The sequence below is a fragment of the Serinus canaria genome, chromosome 7 (assembly GCF_022539315.1).
Source record: "Serinus canaria isolate serCan28SL12 chromosome 7, serCan2020, whole genome shotgun sequence".
Classification (NCBI taxonomy): domain Eukaryota; kingdom Metazoa; phylum Chordata; class Aves; order Passeriformes; family Fringillidae; genus Serinus; species Serinus canaria.
In genome coordinates this window covers 23,719,630-23,742,670 of record NC_066321.1, presented here as the reverse complement: position 1 = coordinate 23,742,670, position 23,041 = coordinate 23,719,630, and the positions used below count along the sequence as shown (strand labels likewise).

Here is a 23,041-nt window from a genome sequence, read left to right as displayed (position 1 = left end):
TGTTTTCAGACACCAAGTTTCAGTAAATGGAAGTTCTTGTGCATTCTTGTTGAAAACTCAAAATGTTCCATTATTTAAAGTCTTTTTATAAAAAAATCCATGAAAACATGGAAAATCTTAGAAACCTCCATCATCTAATTTGGAAGATTATTTCCCCCCACCCATACACATCTGGTCTCTCAGAAATTAAAAAATCTGAATACAAAGAGAATACCTTGATACAGAATTATATCTTCAAAATGAACTTTATTGATTTTTAAACTAAATCCTCTTTCCCACAGCCTAAATATGTTTCAAAACTTTTCCTAGACCTCATTCTCCAAGAAGAGTGTAGAAGGCAGGAACTGCAGTTACAGTGATATGCAAAAACTGACCAAAACAGTTTGTTTGAAAATTTTGATTTTTAACTGTGATTGAATTTGAAGTTATATTTCGATGTAGGAAGATCTACTTTATTAAAAAATAGATGCAATAGTCTCTTCATTGCTTAATATGCTGCAAAAATGAAAAATCAATAGAGGCAACCCTGAGAATAGGGGAAAAAACAGTTGAATGTCTCAGTTACTTGTATCTCTTCATTTCTTGCTGCCTTCTTCAGGAAATAAGTTACTTGTCAATAACAATGTATTTACAAATTTGTAATACTCATAATACACTGACCAGTCATGCTAGGGCTAAAGACATAGAGAGCAGGGAGGAAATTCCATCTGTCAGGTGCTAGGGAGCATTTTATTGCAATCATGAAACACTTGTTTGCAGACATTTTGTCATCTTCTGTAATTTTTCTTGGCCATGGAGAAGCTCTGAAAAATATTACCCTTTAGAGCAGGAATTCTAGTAAGAAATACGAGGAGACATTGCAATGTACAGTGTTCGTTATTAAATTAAAGAAGGCACTTGCTCTCCTGCTTGCCTGAAGATTATATAAAAACAAACAAAAAACCCCACCTAAAAATATGTCTGCAGGGAAAGGGAAAGTGGTAATGCCAAAAGAGGTTAAATATGTCCACAGAATACATTCATATTTAAAAAGACAATGATAAAAGTGATGAGCTACTGCCTTAAACAGATGCTTCTATTGCATAATTTAAACTTTGAAAGTTGATACCACATTTGAATGATTTTATTTTTTCTTTCTTACTTAAAAAAAAAAAAGAATAAACACAATCCCAAAACCAAACCAAGCCACTAAAAAAGCTCTTCAAAGTTCTGTTCATCCAGGCAGCATCACCACTGCCACAATTGAGTAATCCACTCGAGAGCAAGAGCAATTTAATTCAATAAACATGTCCTCCTACCAGTTCTTGATTTTATTTCTCAACCATTGATTAGACAATAATGCAACCCCAAAGCAGAATAATCACCAGGTCCAAGTGTTTGTCTCTCAAACAGACAATCCATCATTGTGTTCTGCATTGCAGAGTGCTTCGAGTGCATATTCAGCCACAGGCTGAGTGCCACATTCAAAAAGCATTTGAGAAGAGACAGAAAAAAATATAAGGAACTAGTAAATGGGTAGGCAGAAGTGATAGAGTCCACATTTCTGGTCAACTCCAGTGTTTGGCCAGGAAGAAGGTAGCTGGTCTGTCAGAAGAGGGACATGCAGAAACATTGCCTCCACCAAAACCAAAATGTTTTCATCTCTCCACAGTTTAACAGAACTCATACAGTTGTGTATGCCTGTGAACTCAAACTTGTTTTCCTGGGTCTTGTCCTGGCACCAGTGTAACTATCCTTATATTTTCCTTGTGGTGTCTTCTATCTTCACAGCTTAAGAATATATTGAATTGTATCTACCTTCAGTACCAGTTAGAGTTCATCCTAGTGACAAGAAAATAAACAATGCAGTTTTTCTGAAACTACAAACAAAAATTTTTTTTCTTATGATTTTAATGTTTTCAGTAGCAACAATTTTTCAATTGGAAAAACATTTCTTAAGCAGCTGTGTGTTAATATCTTCTTAAGTTTACCCAATCATGCCTCTGTAATTTGCATTTAATACTATGGATAAAGAAAAAAATACTAACACCATTTTAAATAGTTATTATTTACAGCATGTCTTTTGCAAAGGCTCCACAGTAAATGTTCTTACCTTATTTCTAGTTTTTTTTCTTTTTTCTTTCTTTTCCATTGCTTCTAATTTTTCATTTAAAAGGTCAGCTATACCTTTTGCATCTCTGCTGTCTATGTATTCCCCAAGAGCACTTTTCTTAAAAGAAGATAAAAATAGAACATGGGTCATATGTTCCACAATTTTCCAACAAAATTCAAGAGAAAAGCAGGGCAGAATACAATGGCCTTGGTAGCTTGATTGATGATTCATGGATATATTTTTGTCTCTGTTTAAACAATGCTGATTTGAATTGTACTAAAAACCACCCATAGCTGCTAGTTTTCAGGACAGCACCAATTTTGTCCTGCTCATTCAAGAAACCTGAAATAGTTACAATTTGCTCATATTTACTGAGGTGAGTGTTTAAGGTAGACAGCTATTACAGTCTGCCACTTTGTAATCTATGTGAAATCTGTCACTGTGGGTGGCTACTTTGAAGACCTAGAATGTCTTTACCCTTCACTACAGAAAATCTCATGGAATTTGGTGGGATTGTGTGATGAAAGATTTCTAGAACTTTCCATTGAAAATTCAGTTAAAAAAAGGGAAAGTAAGTTAAGCCAATTCTCTATCAGAAACCATTGAATACTTTCTCTTCAGCATTAATACATTTAAAAAGTCACTAAAATATTTCTGAAAGTTATTAGTGTTACAAAAAAAAGGCAATTCCCTATAGCTATCTGAATACTCTTTGTATTTTTCATTTATACTGTTACTCTGTTAGTAGGAAATGTTGATCTGAAAGTCCCACTGACAACTGAAATAGTTTGATGAGGTTTGTTTTTGAGACAACACAACCATATCCTTTTCATTAAATATCTGTCTTACAATACATTATATGTCAAAATTGGTCTTTCAATATAATAACAACATTTAATTATATTTCTCATTAGCCAAAATGAAATTGTCCCTGCTTCATTTAGAGAGAGACCATCTACTTTTGGCTAGTTCGTGATGGAATTGGTAAAGGTTGAAAAACACATTATCACCCAAGACCTTGGAAATTAAACCCTTGTTCTGGTTAAGCCTGCATTTTAATTACTATTAGAATTCTACTTCTATTTAGTTCCATTAATTTGCAATTTGTTGTTATTATATCACTGTCCTACTATTTTAAGTATTACTGAAACTGATTATTTGGAAACACAGTAATATACAAACAATTCACTTTAACATGTTATAGAAGTATTCTCTTTAGTTTTAAGGTGAAATGAAATACATTTATTAACAGTATCTGCTCACCACTAACACTTTACCTTTGTTCCTTGGTAGGGGTAAAACTTGACAGTAGGATAGGCTCTGATATCAGCAGTCTGACAGGTCTGACCATATGCCTGACAGTCTACTTTCCCAGCTTTTACTTTTCCTTTAACAGCCTGAAAAGAAACAAATTACAAGTGACTAAGGGTGAGTAAAAGCAAGTAAGTGGAATAACCCAGCAGTGTGGCTAAAAAAAAAAAAAAAAAGTTTTGCTCAAATCTTTGAAATATCTCAGAGTAGTTGCTAGCTTGCTTCCCAGACTGTCAGCCTTGTGTCAGGTGTCTCTCTATGTATTCAGAGAGCACTTGTACTTGAACTCAGGGCAAAGCATAAAAACACACCACAGCTCCAAAGGCCATTCCATTTTTTTGGAAGGCCAAAAAATGCTGAAGTTGAAAAGTTGAAATCTGTTTCAAAAGAGGGTCTCTGTGTGTCTGTCTGTGGAAGACAATGCCCACTGTCTTGTGCAACCTAGAAGCGTGCATCATTCCATGAGTAGGAGGCTCATGGAAGTATTGTGGTTTTTGGATGACTGCTAAGAAATAAAGCGCTGATGAGAAAGATTTTAACCATTACAATTATAACAAGCTGTCAGTACATTTAAAAACATACCCTTGCAAGCATCTCAAATTCAGGAGCAAAATTTTGGCAAGGTCCACACCAAGGAGCATAGAAGTCAATGACCCAATGATCTTTCCCATTCAGAACTTTTTCTGTGAAACTCTGAGGGGTGAGATCTACAGACACCTGTGGTAAATATCTGTGTAAAGAAGAGCAACAATCATAATACATTCAAAACTTGAAACAATATGCAAATTGCATTTAAGAAAAGCTTCTGAAATTAAGAACATGAGTAGTCTGAAAATCCCTATTTCACACTCTGTACTACAGGAGAATAACTTCTTAAATGTGGTAAACAAAATAACATGGTCTGCAGGAGGTGGGTAGGCAGCAAGGAGTATGCTATTTCTCCAAATTTTAAAAACAGTAAGTGAAAAGATTTAGAAACTTGAACTTCTTAAATTAAGCAATACATATGCCCAAGCGGTTTTAGTTCTTGATTTACATAGTATTTCAATATTTATTTATCCTATCAAGCAGTTCATGAACAAAGTTGAGTGCAGTAACTTACCCCAATGCCCAGCCTCTGAGTGAATAGGCATCTCTGTGCCATCCATTGTAGCTACTATAAAATGTTAAAGAGAAAACAAAAAGCCAGTTGCACAGTAGTTTGAATTATTCTGGGAAAAAACCCTACAAACAACCTCCTCTGAAGAGTGGTGATAATCAAATGAAGAATGTAAATGCATATGTTTTAGGATATATTTCTATCCTGCTTTCAAATCTGAACAAATGAAAGTCTCAAAGATAGAATTAAAACCTATGAAATTAAGAACTGGAAAACCAAGACAATAAAGAAAAGAAATAAAAATGAAGATTCCTGTGTAATTTCAAATTACTGAAATGAAATGGCAAAACAAAATCACTAGTTTGAAGTAACAAAGCCAATGCTATCCAGTACAGTAATATCTTAACAGCCTATTTTAATAGCTGTGCTAAAGCCCTTGTACACAACAGCAGAGGTGTATTTGTCTTGTTTCACATCATGGCATGTTTCCCAAATGGAAGCAATGTACTTACTAATAGTGATGAGCTGTGTTTGATTTTTGAGGAAAGAGCCTGATTTCAGGATAGCCCCGAACACTTTCTTGGTGACAGAATGAGTAATATTTTTGACAATCCACACTGCCTACACTGATTAATCCATTTAACATCTGAAAAAGAAAGAAGAAAACCTAGCATCAAATATGTTAACCAATACAGCTACAATTTCAATAATACTTCTTAGCTGGGGGAAAAAATCTCAACAAAACAGACCAAGATTATCACAAGGCTTTCCTCTTCCCTGTAAACAGATCACTGGTATCAGAGCCAGCCACCATCATGCACACATTTAGTATAAGCTGCATGCACAGGGCTCACAAGGCACCTACCTTACCTCAAAGGCACTCAGGAGTGGGATTAGTGAGTGCAAAGAATGCCCTGTTCCTGTGTGCCAGTCCTGCTGCAGTGCAGATGTACCAGCAGTGTCACACTGGGCCTGTCCTGAACACACTCTATTTGCTGCAAAGGCCCAAACTACCTGCCATGGGCAGGGAAGCTGATGATCATTGAATGTGTCCTACAGAGCCACTAACACTCCACAGACATTCCAACAGAATAGTAAATCCTGGCTATAATTCCTAGTCGAGTTCTAAATGTCTCACAGTCACAGGCTTGTTTCCAAAGCCCTTCTTCCCCCCCACCCAAATTTTCTAGTTCAAATTCCTGTAAACACCTCCAGGAATGGTTGTCAGTAGAATAATATTACTTTTGCAAATGAGAGAACACTGTAATGACCTTACACACTTGTAACAACATGAACAACTGGAATACAGTATCAGTGTATTGAAGCTTTTAAAAAGTCAAAATACAAAACTGTCAAGAAGGAATTGCCTGTTTTGGTGGCAGTATTAGACTCTAAATTTTCTCAGCTGACAATTCTCTTAAGAAAGCAGTTGTGCCATCCCAGCAATTTCCCAGAAGAGGAACAAAAGCAGAAAAGTGTTTGAATGGGACTTACCCTGGCCATTTTCTTCCATTCTGGCATTAAGGCCTGACAAGGTCCACACCATGGAGCATAGAAGTCCACCATCCAGATCTCCTCTCGCTTTCTTCTCTGAACCAATTCAGCAAATGTCTCTGGTGTTAGGGAGACCACCGATGGATTCCTAAGATCCTAAATAAAGACAGCTCATAGACATAACTCATTGTTGCACAGTGTATCCCCTATGTGGGGCCAGCATGTACAAACAGACTGTGCCCCATTTCAAGAATGTTCTGTGAAATTTGCTTGCTGCTCTGGTAGGGAAGACTCCACACCACTGAAAGGCATAGAAGCATCAAAAGACATTCCTTCAACCCAAAAATCTGATTTTTAAAAGCCTAAGTTGTTGAGAAAAAATATCAAAAAAGTATACCCTGGCTCCAAAAGGGAGGTTTTCTGCCTTTCCTCAATAAAAGAAGGCAAAAAACAAGGAATCCAGCTTATCTGGCAGAAACAATTGTTAACAAAACTCAGCTATGCTGTTTAAGCTGGAATGCAAAAGAATTCATATAGTGCACTATGGGCCTCTGAATGCCAACTGAAAGACTCATCTCCACTTGTTTCAGTGTGTTCTTGAAGCTGCTTTTTCTGAGCTACCTGGAGAGAAATGTCTCTTCAAAAAGTGAAAAATAGCCTGTGGATATAGCAGTGAACCTGAATGCTGGAGCCAAGCTGGGTGCCAGAACTCTAGCATCAACAGTGATCAATACCAGTAGTTTGCAGTTAAGAAAGTTCAAGGACAGCTGAAAAATGTGGACAGCAGCAATCTACCTGACAAAAATGTGAATCCCCTCCTATATCAAGGTGTGTGGTGAAGCATTTCCACCTTAAAAATTGGAAGTGATGTAATATTAATTCCTTTATTCTCTCCATAAGACAGAAATAATTACCATTATTCTGCAGATTGGAAGGGATCTTTCTTTATTGGCTAATGATCTCAAATAAATTATGTGATGATAGCATAGGGAAATTAATCCATTAGTTATCAAGTCTCTGACTGACAGCTGCTGGATCACTTTTCTTGCCTGAAATTTTTTCACCTTTTATTTGCCTTGTCCAATTAAAAAGAAAAAATTAAAAATCTCAGAATCTTCCAACTGAAGGATGTATTTGTGTATGGACTGCATAGAACAAGACTCCAACCAACGTTAGCATTTACATACCTCTATAAACTCCAAGATCTGCTCAGCTGAGTGATGTCCTTCATACTCATGAACATCAGACTGATTGAACACAACTGTTGTTGGGTAAGCTCGAATGTTATGCTGATAAAACAGACAATAACAAATTGCACAGAATGATTAAAGCTCTTGGACTTGCCTCTAACTGTCTCTGGTATTGGTGGCTCAAGCTGCTCATCTGTTCAGTTTGTACAGTACAAGTGCTCAGGCTTACATGCAGGTGAGAATCTGACACCATAATAAATCAGTACAGAGAAGATGCCAATTGTATTCAGAGATGGCATAGTGTGTTCTCAACGTAAAAAACAGCCAGTCCTCCTTTGCCATGCTCCACAAATACAGGAATTAATCCTTGGGCCTCCTAAGCCGTAGCCTTAGCTTTAAAACTATTCCCAGTCCTCAGATGGAATGTTTGTACTGTATGAATAACTATTGTTTACCACTGAACACAGTCAGTTCCCATCATTTGAATTCCTCAGTGGGTAAACACTATCTAAATAAAACTTGCAAAAGTTTGTCCTGTTTTGCTCATTTTCCATGCATTTTCAGACATTAACCCCAGCCCCCAGAATTATTAAATTCTGAGACTTCTGAAGTCTTCCAGTAACACTATGAAATTAGAATAAAATTGGACCTGAATTCCCCATTAATAAATTATCTATAGTGGTTATATAGTTTGCTTCTTTAAAAAAAATTATATGATGCCTGTTCAATTTACTGCCCTTTAGCAAAGTAATGTTAAAGGACAAACATTGTCTGCCCATATCCTCCTACCCCCAATTCAAAGACAATTATATTATTTGAAAGGATTATATTTGTATTTCTTTATTTTTAGTTCCTTCAGCTTACCATGTTGCAAAGGCCTTCATGGACAGTACAGTCTAGTGTTCCAAATTTAAGCTGACCATAAAGATGTTTGGATGCTTTTCTCAGCTCTGGTAACAAAGCTCGACAAGGAGGACACCACTGGAAGACAAAATGCAAGGAAGTGCCATTGCTTTTCCCACAGGTAGCCTCAGGAGAATATTCCAGATTCATAGTTTGCTGCTTTGACAACAGAGTGCACTAAACACAAAACCCAGTTAGGAACTAGAGCTGCCAGGGAACGAGGAATTAGAACACCCTCTCATAATGATGAAGGGCACTTTCAGTTACTCCTTAGTACCTTGTTACATAGTTACAGAACAGATTTTAGAAGAAGGAATATATAGATACCAAATATTTACCGGTGCAAAGAAATCCACAAGCCACGGTTCCTTATCTTTGTCAGGAAAATTCTGAGGTCCCAGTGTGATGACATGGGAGTTCACACTTTCTTTGGCAAATGCAACAATGTCATATAAGATCTTCTTTCCTTCAAAAAACAATGTGGAAAGTAAATTCAATTTTTACCTATGAGAGGCGTAATTTAAAAACTCTTTGAAAGCAATAGGAGTCTTTCAGATCACTTGTCTAATCTTTAAACCCAGCCTGTTTAAGTAAATTTAGCATAAAATGATGTTGCTTTTCCTTAGGACAATGTCAAACTGTCCAAACCTACACAGGCAGGACATACTGTAGTTGATAGTTGATATGTGGCTAAATATTAAACTGGACAGTTACCCAATATTAGCCAAATAAATACTTTATCCAAGACAAAACATGTTTTTGTCAAACAAAATGATGAAATTTTTTGTGACAGGATTATTGATCACTTTACCATGTCACTTGTGTTGGAATTAAAAAGTACAGTTCTAGATACACTTGACTTGGTAAAGGGATTGACAAGGTAAAAAAATTTCAAGCAAAATAAATTACACTGATAAATCACAGTTGTTTAGGTGTAACTGAAATTACTGCTCACACAGCTCCAGTGGGCAAAGATCCAGTCTCTTCATAACCTTTGTATACATATTTGTCAGTAGAAATGAGTTTGTCTGAGAATAAGAACTTCAGGTTAATCAAATCTGAAGTCACTGCACAATGACTAACCAAGATTTATTACTGTTCTTAGATTTTCAACTGTTGAAGCCCTTCAACACAGCATATCAAAAAGCCTGATTCTTCTGAGGATTATTTTCTCATAAAGACTGGAGTGAGATGGCTATTGGTGAATGTTCTACATGCCATCTATTTTCTAAATAGTAAACCAAACCATTCAGAAAAAAGCCCTGTATACACTATAGTCCAATGCACTTCTCTTCCACTCTAATCCACACCATTATAAAATGCTGCATGGCTGTGACCTCTTCCTGCCCTCTCTGCAGCAATCTATACATAGGAAGTATATCAGGCTTTTCCTTATATACCAATCATTAGATGTATGGGATCATCTTTCCCCCTTGATAAGCCTAATCTTTTCTGAACAGTGAAAAACTTTTCACTTTTCCTGTTTGTAATAGTATTGAGGTTCTGACTTAATCCTAGCAGGCTGTTTCTAATACCTCAGAGGCTGAAAAATGAGAAATTCATCTTGCATAACTGCCTTGTGCCATATTCTGGATGAAGCTATACCTGTTCCTGCAAGCTACAGCTTGGCTTTAGGCTCTCTTCTTCTTCAACCAGCATTACTGAATCCTTTCAGCAGTAAATAGTAACATAGTTCCAGCCTTTCCTGAAAGGAAACTGTGATGCTGGAAATGAAAGTAAGTGGTAAAAGTCTCATTATCTTGGACAGAAGTTAACAAAGCATGGAAATAGTGCAGTGATACATGAAACCAAATGCAAGTTTGGCAAACTGGCTGCACTGTGTAACCAGGCCTCTCTGAAGGGTGTGCCTTACAACATTCTTTGTTTATCCTACCCAGAGCAGAAACTGTCCTGATCAGCTTCAGAGATTTCATTTGTATGTCATTATGCAAATGATGTTGAAACAGACTGCAAAGACAAACTACATCCCTCAGCATCTGATGACTGCTTACCCAGAAAAAGCAGAAAAAAGAAAACCAAAGGAAATTATAAATAGGTTGTGTAAGGCTATTATGGTCAGAGGAAAGATAGCAAATATTAAAGCTACAAAACTGTTCTTTGGGAAAAAAAATGTGGTTTGCCAAAGATTTTGTCATCTCAAAGGGATTAGGTCATGATTTAAACTTGCCAAAGTTTCCCTTACCATGATGAATTTCATAATCTCCAGTTCCTTTTCCTTTGAAGACTGCTAAACAAGGCTGATAAACATAGAGTTTGTTGCAGATGGTTGGTGAGGAAAGACAGTCAAACTTCCCAACCTGTATTTAAGACAATGCCATTTTAATTAAAGCAGCCTAATTTATATCAATTAACATATTTTAAAAGGAAGTAAGAGTTAGAAAACATAGGTAAAAATATGGAAAACTGATAGCCTTTTTTATAAACAACAAAGATCTTAAGAAAAAATGATGTTCAAGGAAAACTACCGGCACAACTATATTAGGTTGCTTGCTAATTTTTAATTTAAAGGCCAAAATGGAGAACAAAAACTTGAAGTATTCTTTTTTCCCTCCCTCCAAAGACAACAGCAAGGAAGCAAGAAGACACCTAAAATAAATGTAACATTAATATTCTTCTAGTCAAAGCAACAATTAAAAAAACCACATACTTTATAGAATAACACAATCTGAAGGCCTTTAGTGCAAAATCTGAACTTGGTTTCTTTTTATGAAGAAAATAATCAACATGATCACAGGGTTTTCAGAATAATTAATATATAGTTCCACATTCATAAATTTGATGTTGGAATGTTAATTTATAATTATAAACTGAATGGGATCTGCAGCAACATTTCCAACGACGGAGCAGATTTAAAAGATAATCTCTCTCTACTTTTAAATTATTAAAAACATACAGGAAATGCAAGTGATTGCTTTAAATAAAAACTTTACTGCAGATCTACTATATGATAGTGTATCTCTTCCAGTACCAGAGGTGGCATGTGCTGGTAAAAGCCAGTAACAATGAAAACTATGCCTTGTTCTTGGAATGTAATCAGCATTTAGCATTATATGAGTGAGCACTCTTACCTGAATATGCTCATCTTTCAGTAAAAATTTAAGTTTCTTAAACTCCTGCACATTTGATTTATCCCCCTCCCCAAACTGGAAGAAAAGCAGCCACCGGTGATGAGCCAGACGGTCCTTAAACCACAGGGAAAAACAAACCAACAACACCACAAAAAATTAATCCCAACCACACCAACGTGCAAAATTCTTCTGTGCTTTATAAAGGCAAATGTCCAGTTATTCATCTCCAAAAGACCTCCACTAAACAAATTCTTTCAGGCAGTCCTTCCACTAAGCTTCCTTTTATTGCATCATAATCAAGGAAGTAGAAAAAATCTGAGAGCAAGCTGGCTACAAGCTGCACTCTAATATTGTTGTTCCTGTTTGGATTTCCTGTTGTAAATTATGCTCCTATGTGCAACTACAAGTGTGGAAAGAGGTTTACTTTTGTTTTTCCTCCAAGACATGAGCTCCTTTTAAGACTCAATTTCAGTTCATACATCAATTGTCACGGATTAACAAGTATTTTCTTCTTTTCTAAATTCCCAAACAAAACATACCTAAACCAAAATATTCTACAATGTAGCTGATTCAAAAAATTACTAGAAAACTGCAGTTGCAGAGGGAGTTGCAATGGCAATTTCTGTGATTTCCTACATTCCTATGAAATCTACTTCCCTTTTGTTATTTTGCTAAACAACAAAAGTAAATGTAGACAGTGTTAAATACTTTTGGGTAGAGATAAAAAGAAGTAATATTCAGTTAAATGCTAAGTTGCTGTGTCAACAGGGTTTGAAAAATGTAGAAAATAACAATATAAAAATATATTATTTGAAGAAATCTTAGCATATTTTTAAAAAATTACCTCTAATGATGCTGCAGAGATGATTTCAAAGTCTGGTAGATGCTTCATTACTTCCTGATATATTTCTCTGGCATCCAAGGAGTTAAGAAACTAGGATAAAAAATTAACTGTCTTTATTACAAGGAATTACAAAAATCAACCTGATTAGTACTCAAAGTGTCAGGGAATTTATTCTGATTTGTTCCCTTTGATCAAATGGAGAATGCAGTTAATAATATTTTATTTGATCAACTTCTTTTTAACACATGTAATTTCACAAACACCACTCTCAGAATACTGCTTTTTAGCTCACTTGCCTACAATATTCAACTCAAGAAATTGTTATTTTGTCAAGACAGGGATCAAGAGTGTGAAATTCAAATTTCACACCAAGCCCATCAAGTTTACAAGATTTCCAATTTAGTTTTACAGCCTTCCTTAACTGCACTGTAGAGATATTTAGGTTCCCTTAACTTGTAAAATTTTGGAAGTAATATCAATCAGTAACTGAGTTGTTAAGTTAAAAGGTTCACAGTAGGTAGGTTGCAATTTATTTTCCTCCTTTTAAAAATATAGGTAAGAGTAGTGACAATAAAGGAACAAGTCGTGCTTCAAACAGAAATGTCTCCCATCAATTAGGGAAGTTAAAACTACCACACAAATGTAGGTTGTAATTTTAGAATAGAACTGAGCAGTAAAATTTGTACTGACAGACATTGTAGGAGTACTTTTATCACACATGTCAGGGTAGCATTTCTCAAACTTGTGATACCCAGTGCATATTATTTCTGGAATAAAAAAAATCAGGGTCAGATCAAAGATCACTTAGAATCATTTAGGGTGGTAAAGACCTTTAAGATCCTTGAGTCCAAGCTGTAACCAGCTGCCAAGTCCACTACTCTAAACCACATCCCTGAGTGCAAGGTCTACAAGTGTCTTTAAATACCCTGGGGGTATTGACTCAACCACTTCCCTCTGGGCAGTTCCAGAGCCTCACAGCCCTTAGGCTAAAGAAAGATTTGCTCATACTCAATCTAAACCTCCCTTGCTTGAGTCCATTTCCTCTTGTCCTGCCAGTTTTTCTGGGAGAAGAGACTCCCAGGCTTGCCCAGGACAGCTGGGCAGCAGAGTTAGAAGCAGCTCTGGGGGCAGTCACAGAGCCCTTCTCAGCCTCAACTCGCAGAGCTGCTCAGGGAGGCTCCTGGGGAGGTGGGCAGGCAGAGTCAAGGCTGCTGTTCACTCTCCAGCAAACTGCAATCCCCTCCAGGATCACTGCCTGAGCAGACACAGGGATACAAACTCATGCAGAGCATACCAGCTTAGAAGAGAAAAAATCCTATTTTCAGTTGTGTACCATCAGTCTGGAAATGATTTATACATTCCTTTAGCACTTTGTTTATCTTAATAGATAATAAAAAACAAGTCATACCAAAACACCTCCTTTCTCCTTGTTGTTTATGGTGGCTCCAGGTGGAAAGTATGCAGTAGTACTAGATGAGACATCTAAATTATCACAAAGCTCACCCTGGGTGCCACAGTCCATCCAGCCCACATTAACAAGACCTTCCTGTAATTAGGAAAGAAAAAAACACAAAACAAATCCAAAGAAAAGTATTTTTTAATTTCAGGTACAGAAATGCTTTTGAAAATCCCAACACAGGCAATTATTTATAATACTTAGAAAATTAAAAGAAACAACACTGTAATTTATTATGTAATATTAATCCTTATTTTATAAAATTCTTATAAGAAAATTGTTATTTCAAAAGCTCCTCAGGCAAAGTATTGAATTCTTCCAAAAGTTAATGGGTGATATCTTGGTGCTACTAAACTCAGTGAGAGTTTTAGTTACAACCTGATGCTTTCACTTCTGTTATTTTGTTTTAAATATAACAGGTAATGCTTTCAAAGTGAAACACTGCTTACCAACATGCCAGCTAGCTTAAGGCGGGTTTGGTAACTCAAGCAATCTGCAAAACAAATTTTTTTGTATTTACAAACATTAAACTTCACCTTATTAATTCACTAAATCTACTCTTGCTTAGAATTCCCCCTTTCCTCCCAAAAAACATGACCATTTCTTATGGCATGCTTCCTGGTTGTTAATCTAGTATTCCTGGAGTTGTCATATCTAATAATCAGCATTAATGATTGTCTACTCTAAGTTAAAAACCCCCACAAATAACATTCTCTTGCTTCATCAACACAGAATTCTCCTTTAAACTATTTTACTATTTTCTTCACTGTAAAGACTGACCTTTAAAATTTGTTAATCACTCTTTAAAAAAAATTAATCCAAGTATCTACATAGAGTCTTGGAATGATATTTCATTTTCTGTGCTACAAATAATAATTCACTATTAGAAATATATTATAAGGTTTAATAATCCATCCAGACTTTGAATAGCTACCTTTGGATGCAGATTTTTTTTTTTAAAAAATAAGATGCATCAACTTCTCCTTAACTGAAACAAAGTTGAAAACTTAATAATGAAAGGGCTGCAATTTGAAATCGAGCTATTTACAAGTGTAAATCCAAGACTGAGGTTCTGGCTATTCAGTTCTCAGAACAAAGGTCTCTTCATAAGGCTGAGAAATCTTTATTTGTCCAAGGTGTAGTGCATTTACTTAGCTCCACCAGCTAACCAAGGTAACTTTCTCATATATTGTACCCAGTACTGATCCCAAGAAAGCGGGACAAACAGCTACAAAAAACTACTCTGATGTGAAACTAGTGGTAAGAGGCAATTACTGTGTGCAAACCTAGCTTAGAACTTATTCAGCTAAATGTTAATATTGGTGGTTTAAGGGGAAGACAGCCTTTCTGCTGCTCAGCTATCATGAGAAGCTGGCATGTACTTCAGCAGTAGCTGCCACCTGAGCTGGAAACTGAAGGGAGAAACCTTTACTGCCACTTCCCCCCATCCTGATGGGTTACACTCCAGTGCTGCTTTAATCATTCACAGGACATTACAGAAGCACAATAACATAATATTTCCATTAATGTCCTTTTGCCAAACTGCTTTTAACAGAGAGCTTAAATGACCCACAGGACAACTACTGTGGTGACCCAAGATGTTTTTTAGCAGCAAAAGGGTTTCCACTGCTATCAACAGAAGTCCTTTTTTTGTCACAGTATTTAAAAAGTCTTTAATATACCTACCCCCACGTTCAGCACAGAAGGTGATCAGCCAACCAACACCAGATGCAAATGAAGTTTCAATAGCATTTACAAAATTTCCTAAGAATGAAACAATTTGCATCAGTTTGCGACCAGTTAAACATGACCATGAAACGAGGTTTTATATTTGTATTAGCAAATTACATGAACTATCTTTATTCACAAAAAGAAGACTTAGCAATACTTGACAGATTCAGACATTTGCATAGTTCCTGCCCTATTTTATATAGTAAAAACTATTTCAACAACAGCCCCCCAAGCCAAGCACAAGAACATTACCTGCCCATAACTCAGTGACTGTGCTTGTAACATACTGCATGGCAAAGTTCTTTAAGCTCTCTTTTGACCTGTCTCCATAATATTTCACTGGTTGCTATAGAAGACAAAGAGTAAAGTTTATAAAATTAGGAAAAAAACCAAAAGGCAAATAACCCCATCCCAAAACTGACTGTGTTCTTCTAAGAGTACTTAAACAACTGCAGGACCAACCCCCACTACCACCCTAACTGTTCTCTCCCCCCCCCATCTGAATGTTTGAAATGTAACCTTAAATTAAATTTTCTAATGTGATTTCTTTCCAAATGCTGCAACATGAGGATAATTTAGTCTTAGAAACACCAACTCCCAGTGATTGTATTTCTATTTAAATAAAAATTGCTTACATCACTAACATACAGTTAGCATTCAACTTCTTAAAACTTATTGTCAAAATGTACCCATCTACTCGAGTGCCCTTTGTACACCACCCCAGCATCACGACTTAGCAAGCAGCTATAAAGAGTGACACACATCATGCAGGTAGCATGGAGGGAATCTTGCAGAAGGAATTTCTAAGTTTCTTTAGGCATAGGGTCATATTCTTTAAGACTCAAAACCACAGACTACTCTTTGTACTTGAAAAGTCCTTTACAACACTATAAGAGAAACTGTTCAAGGAGACTTGTGGCTTTGCTACAGCACCTCTGCTGACAGTAGCTTCCCAGTCAGAAGTGATATGTTGCACAGAAAAATTATTCAGAAAAACTATTGTGAAAATATATTAGCATTTATTTCAAATTATATATATAAAATATAAATTATATATATTAATAAATACATTTTTTATGTTAACTTTGTAAAATAATCTGAACAAGGTAAAGAAAAAGTTATATTTATTATTAAAGGAAATAACATACTATAAAGGAAGATCTTTATGAAAAAATCTCTATGACTGAACAAGTACTAAAGAAATACTTCTCCAGATTTCATTCTAACAACACTTGAAGTCTTATCACTCACCATTCCAGTTTTGAAAACATACAGACTGGGGTAACTGTTAATGCCTTTAATTCGACAAAGCATTCTGTTATCTCCACAGTTCACAGCTCCAATGCGGATTACTCCATCCAGCTCCTTAGCAAATTCTCTCCACTAAAATAAAAAAGTCAAAGAGAGGCTAATTTCCTATAAAGATATAATGAAAAATGAGCACAGGCTTTATTTCTGGAATTTTGAATTGTTGTCTCTGGTTTCAGCTCCAGTGTAAAACTCTCCTTGATTAAGTTTTATGCAATTATAGTCAGTGAATTTTCAGAGTTCATTTACTTGGTTTACGTACCGTAGGTGCTAAATCATGGCAGTGGGAGCATCGAGGAGAATAAAAATTCACAAACCACAGTTCTCCTGAGTTAACAGCAGCATCTAGATGGAGAGAAGAAAACTGTAAGTAAATCATGCACTTGTGCAATGTAGTTACATCTAGGATGTACATTTTTGCTATACTGTATTCCCCAAACACTGTATTAATGTCAGTATTTAATGTCAGGCACAGTAACTGTAACTCAGATGAACACTCTGTTGTAGGCAGGTGCACAAAAATCCTATTTCAGAAGGTATCAGCACTCTGATTTTCAGCACTTGTTCTATTAATTAAGAAAAAAAGTACTGTCTGTAGATTATTGTGGCTGAAATGTGAGATAGTGTAAGTCTAGTTACAAAATACAAGTTCTAAAAGATTTTTACCCACTAGAAATTTCAATTTCCTATATTACTTTATGTATTTAGTAAGTCTCACCTGGCAGTATTTTTATGAAGAAATCATGTCTAATGTAATTTAAAAATCCAAGTTGATATAATAACTAGAAAAGTCAAGGGAAACACAAATCATCTTGCTTATGAAAGCAAACAACAGCAACAAAATATACACAAAGAGCAGTTATCAGCTTTAATTACTTGGCTTTCAGCCTGTCCAATTTTCTTCTTCTGGATTTTGTAACCTTTATTTGCCTGTCTTAAAATATCCTCACAAAAAAGACAACCAAGGAATATGCTGACCCTGCAAACAGATTGAACAAAGAAAGCCTGTAGTCTCAGGGAAAGCATCATGAGGGTCTGCTCTTAGAACAGTTTACAAGACCATTTCAGCATGTAGGTCCAATCCTGCACACAGGAAATCATATATGCAGATGAAAAATCACACAAAATCTAGTATTTTTGCTCTGGCCTCTCTTAGTTACAAACAACTTAGTTGTAATTTTAAAAGAAAAAAGCCCTGGACAATAGTCACATAGAAACTGTTATCTTTCCACACCTAAGCTGTGTTTTTAGTATCTGGTATCACCTTCTGGTTTTGAACTACACACAACTGACTGTATTTCACAGAAAAAAAATGTATTAGAAAAGTTTTATTAAGTGCATTTTTATGCAAGAGAAACATCAACGATAAATGAGGAGTAACAAAATTTTAATTCAGATAATTTCCTTTTACAGACCTCACAAAATAGCTCTAAAGCTTAATGTAAGCTGTTTATTGATATTTATCCATTTGCTAACTAGTGTTTAACAGGAAGCATTAAGGGGTTTTTTTAACTGCTTGTTTTCTCATGTGAAGATGATTTTCCAACATGTGTTAGTAAAGACAAGTAAGAAAAGCCTACTAAGACACAGCTCAATATGTAAAAATTGTACTTTGGGTTGTCATGTTGTCAAACAGCCATTTATTTAAAAAACTTACCAAATTCTCCTCTATCCAATGTTATAATTTCGGGATCATCATCATAAATACCTATTAAAAAAACACAACAATTGCTTTTTATTTTTCCACCTTTAAAACAAACAATCATCTTATGCACAACAGAAGACAGTAGATCTAAGTTGAAATACTAAGCTGGCAAAGAGGTTTTACAAAAATGCTATCCCTGTTTAGTACAATGGACCCTGAGTTCAAACTCTTGCTAGCTCCCTCACTCTCATGCTACAACGGCCACTATCAGAACAATCTTTTGATAATTTAGCAGCCAACCATGAAGCCAGCAGAGAATTCCAACTACTGCTGTTACAGCAAGAGAAATGATGTTAGAAATAACATCATCCAGCTGTCAGATTAATATTCAAGAAGCCTCAGCTCTCAGTGAGAGCTTTATGTAACGTTCAGAAGTTTCCACCCTTTCTCAGCCACTGGTTACCTAAATATTTAGATCACAAAGGTGTTTCCAGCCACAGGCTTTTGCACTTAGAGAGTGTGTGTGAATGCAGTGGAATCAAGTGGGTAAGGAAGTTAAGGAAGACAAAGCTAACCAGTCCTACCTAGGGCATCACTACAAAACACTCCACTACTTCAACTACACAGGAAAGCAGTGCAGAGTACCAAAAATACTATTAAAGAGCATTATATTTTGCAGATTTTTACAGTACCTAACATGGTGAGATGTCATTTCACCTGAAGTACACAAGGATCAAATGCAAATAAATAATGAGAGAAATTAATATCTACAAGTGACAAGGTACTTTTTAGATTACTTTCCATTTATATCTCATGTAATATTGTACATATGCTCACCCATACATATAAATATATATAAAGCTACACTTTTATATACATACATACACATATAAAATATAAAAATAGATGCTAGCTAAATCACTGATTAATAAACATTTCAGGATACTGTTTCTCAATCAAGCAGTGAAACTTCAGGGAGATAAAATTTAAATCTGAAGAAGTTTTAGGCTAATTTCCGTATTTTCCCGTGATACTTGTGCCACTGGTTTAATCAATTTCAATCTGCACAGACGTTAATTTCTTATAGATTGGGACATATTAAATCAAACAACACTAGAAAAAAGTTTTCATCCCAATCCAACTATGTTCCTCAGTTCCTGTTGTAGTTTACTCCTGTTACAGCACCTCTGAGAATCATTCATTGCAGCCTTTCCCTACAACTAACTAAATTGTTTTGAGACAAACATTAAGTAACTTGTCTCTAGATCATTTTAGGTATGATTCTGTTATTTTTTTTCAGTATCTGCTACCTCTTTACTGATGTCTAATTGCATAACTGCATCTCTAATAGGCTTGGCAGTGCAAAAATTTCCTCTCAAAATCCCCCTGAAGGATACTAAACAAAGAAGTTCTTCCTGCATTAAAATGTTAAAAAGAATCCTGATGAAATATTAACACTGACATTTAAGTGAAGAAAGTTAGATGACCTATAAAAAGGCAAGCAGCAGGAACAAAAGGCTAGGTAAATAGATTGCATCTCTGGGTAGCCATTAACAGGGTAAATAAAACACTGGGCCAGCAGAGAGAAAGTGACAGCTACAGAGCAGACAGAAACCTGGAGAGGATACACAAGAGACATGTGAAAAGCTCTGATATAGATCTGAACATGGCATTTCCTTGTGTTTTAAGCAAATCACAGACACACATCATAACTTACCAAAATCATAGCGATAAAAGTTCCAGCTCTCGTAACGACCTCCCTGCTGCTGATCTTCGAGGCCCTTCTCCCCATATTTGTCATATTTCTTCCGTAGATCTTCATCTTTAAGTACTTCATATGCTCTGTTTATTTTCAAAAAATTTTCATGTGCATTTGGATCATTCTATGTAAGGAAAACGATAATTAGTAATTAATTAATAAACCACATAGTGCATGTAATGCTGAGAAAATTATCTTTGGGAATATTTTTATATCCCTGCTAAGGATGTCAGTTATGATGGAAGCAGATGTTGCACTGTGATCTGAAACCAAACTACAGCAAAGCTTTCCTTTCCCGAAGCCAGATCTGTCCTCTTATTTCTTCCAACCTCACTCAAGTACAACTGAAATACAAAGTGAACTGGTAGCAGGCTGTAACAGTCTCCAGTGAACCCTCTTTTTTCAACTCTCTCTTCAGTGGAATTTAAAAAAATACTCATGAATGAAGACATACCATTTCCTCCATAATCTTTTCCACTCCCCTAGAATCCCTACTTGATGAGTTCAAAATCTCTACTAGAGACAGATTAATCCCTTCTGGTCTTGACAGCACAGACAAATGCCTCCTCCTTTTATTTAAAAAGCATTTTTGTTCTAGGTAGCTTGGGAATTAGAGTGGTGAAAAATCTGCAGACATATTTTGAATCCAAGTTTGGGATCTGCAAAGGTGCAGTGTAACAGTAGTGTGCAAGATGTGCCACACAGTCCTGTTCTTTTAATTTCTGCTTACGCATTTTATTCAAAAGACACTTTTCTTAAGATTTTTGTTTTAGCTAGATACATAGGAATTATAATAGATAATATAGGAAATAGATAATATAGGAAATTAATTACCATTATGGAATTTGTCTAATGGGCTCATTTCTTTATATCATTGCTAAGGTTGAAAATAACCTCTTAAAAAATCTTTAGTACTATTTGCATGCTTGGAAACAACAGAATCTGACCCCAAAGGCCATTACTTTGAAAGTATCAACAGAAAAAACAAAACTTTCATTTCATAGCTACAAGTTGGCATTCCTAACTTTGCAGACATTTGACTTTCTCACTGAGAGGCTCCAGTGTAGCCAGTGAAGGCAGGCCCTGAGCTGATATGAAATACTGCTGTCTTTTGGGACTCCATGCAGTTGTACATACAAAGTTCTAAGCCCTTTTATTTCCTGTGAATTTCTGCTTATTTCAAGTCATTTCAAGGAAAAACTGATGATGTTTAAAAGTGATTTCTTTGCATTTCAGAAATCCAGTAACACAGACTGAGCCATTCCCATCTTCTCTCTCCAGTTAGCCCAGAGTAAGCTCCACCATTATCCCCTGGCAGTCCCAGGATGTCTGTTTTGTCCTGTTTGATGCTTGGAGACTCATGTCTCACAATAGGCTATTCTTATTTGATGTTTAGAGGAGACTTCAGGGCAAGAAAACAGCAAGTCCCCCAAAACTAAATGGAAAGAGGAAAGCTCAACAGCTTACCAACAAGGTAATACAGGATACAAGTAAGTTTTCCTCTAGTTATAAAAATATAAGTGAGAATTAAAGAATCTTGACTCTTTTTACTATTGCAATTTAATACAGCCCAAATTCAACAAAACTATGTATGACTCTATCACTTTTTGTAAATTTTCTCTGCAGAAAATTTGAGTCGAACTATATTATCAGGTGGTTCACAATAAGAGAGAGACATATTTAATAAATTAAATCTCCTTTTGTTTAAACACTAAGATCCATTAAGTCAACGCCTTTGACTTGTTAAAAAGGTAACTTACCTGATTTTTATCAGGGTGCAACTTTAATGCCAGCTTTTTGAATGCTTGTCGTATTTCTCTACTACTTGCTTCTTTGGATACTCCAAGTAAACTATAATAGTCCTGATCAGTGCATACAAGAACTATTACACATACTAAAACTAGCAATAAAGACCTTTTGAAATATCTAATATAATCTCCTTTGGATGCTAAAAACTCCATTATGAAGCTTTCGGAAATTTCACAGGCTGTGATTCAAACAGACTTTGGGAAGAGTCTCCAGTAAATGTGCCAACATTCAGAGATACAGCTGTATTTATGGCAGAGCTCTCCAAAACGCTTGTTCTACTTCATGTCCCGAGTCTTGCTAAGGAGACACCCTGTAAGATGACAGAAGAACAAATAATTAAATACTACTTCTTCAATAAACACAGGTTAGTAACATACCCCAACATCATCTTGTGCGGATTACACGTGAGCATTTAAGTTTCTGGGTAGCTAATTATCTTCTTTCTGGAAACCACACAAGTGGCAGACTATCTCTTAACTGTTACCTTAATCGGGCTGATCACGCACAGCTTCACTGAACGGCACTCCAAGCCACACAGCTGTATCGCATTAGGGAAGGCGGGTGCAGGAGGGCTCATACCTACCTTCAGCAGCGCCGGGGCTCATTCCGCGGGAAGGGCCGGGGGCTCGGAGCCGGCCGCCGCCCCGGGGCGGGGGCTGCCCGCCAAGGAGGCAGCGGACGCCCCTCACAGACAAAGCCGAGCCCCGCTCCGGGCGCTGCTGCCGCCGGGAGCGCGCAGGTCGGAGCCCCGCGGGGCCGTGGCCGGGCTGCGGCGGGAGGGCTGGGGAGGCACCGGGGCGGGGCGGCCGCCGCGCTCTGCCCTCCCCGGCTTCGGGGCTGTGGGAGCCGGCGGTGCGAGCGGGCCGGGCGCGGGGCAGGCTGGGACGGCAGCGCCTTTCCCCGGCGCCGGCGGAAGGGCGGCGGGATCCGGGATCCGGCTCTGGGCCGGAGGCGGGCGGGGCGGCTGCGGGGCTGACGTGGCCGCCGCGCCCGCCTCGGGCGGAGGGCTCGGCTCCTCCCGACCGCTCCTTTCGGGCACGCCGGCCCGGCCCCGGCCCGCCCCCTCCTCGGCCGGGCCCGCCTCCCGCTGCGGGCACCGCGGGCCGGGGAGCCCCGGCGGGGAGCGGTGCGAGCGGCAGGGCCGGGCGGCAGGGCCGGGCCGGGCCGGGAAGCTTGCCGCAGGTTCCTGCCCAGCCCGAACCCTGAGCGCACAGACCCGCCCGAAGAGCCTACAGGGACTCAGAACCAGAGGTGGCCGAGGGCTTCTTTTAAAAGTTCACCTAGGGCTAAGCACCATTAAGCACGTAATAG

At 37.3% G+C, this 23,041-nt stretch overlaps 1 protein-coding gene across 1 annotated transcript; it reads right to left on the bottom strand.

Moving 5' to 3' along the window:
• Nucleotides 1–226: 226 nt before the first annotated feature.
• On the bottom strand, nt 227–22,451 carry DNAJC10 (DnaJ heat shock protein family (Hsp40) member C10). Its single transcript, XM_009088041.4, has 23 exons — nt 22,314–22,451; nt 21,682–22,040; nt 19,880–20,045; nt 18,175–18,225; nt 16,780–16,862; nt 16,461–16,592; nt 15,462–15,555; nt 15,165–15,242; nt 13,928–13,971; nt 13,431–13,568; nt 12,023–12,112; nt 11,179–11,292; nt 10,293–10,407; nt 8,428–8,555; nt 8,051–8,167; nt 7,184–7,285; nt 5,997–6,152; nt 5,015–5,148; nt 4,506–4,559; nt 3,986–4,133; nt 3,370–3,489; nt 2,093–2,209; nt 227–1,821 (listed from the first exon to the last, which is right to left on the bottom strand). Exons 2-23 carry the CDS (start codon nt 21,880–21,882, stop codon nt 1,810–1,812), a joined length of 2,394 nt encoding a protein of 797 aa, XP_009086289.2. The 5' UTR covers nt 21,883–22,040; nt 22,314–22,451; the 3' UTR covers nt 227–1,809.
• Between the last annotated feature and the right edge of the window lie 590 nt (nt 22,452–23,041).

Excerpts from the sequence above, each read along its gene's own strand:
- DNAJC10 (XM_009088041.4), bottom strand. The coding sequence starts at position 21,882 with ATGGAGTTTTTAGCATCCAAAGGAGATTATATTAGATATTTCAAAAGG. Across the intron at positions 15,243-15,461 it reads AGTCACTGAGTTATGGGCAG|GAAATTTTGTAAATGCTATT; the intron begins GTAATGTTCTTG and ends TTTCATTCTTAG. Across the intron at positions 12,113-13,430 it reads AGGAGAAAGGAGGTGTTTTG|TTTCTTAACTCCTTGGATGC; the intron begins GTATGACTTGTT and ends TTTTTATCCTAG.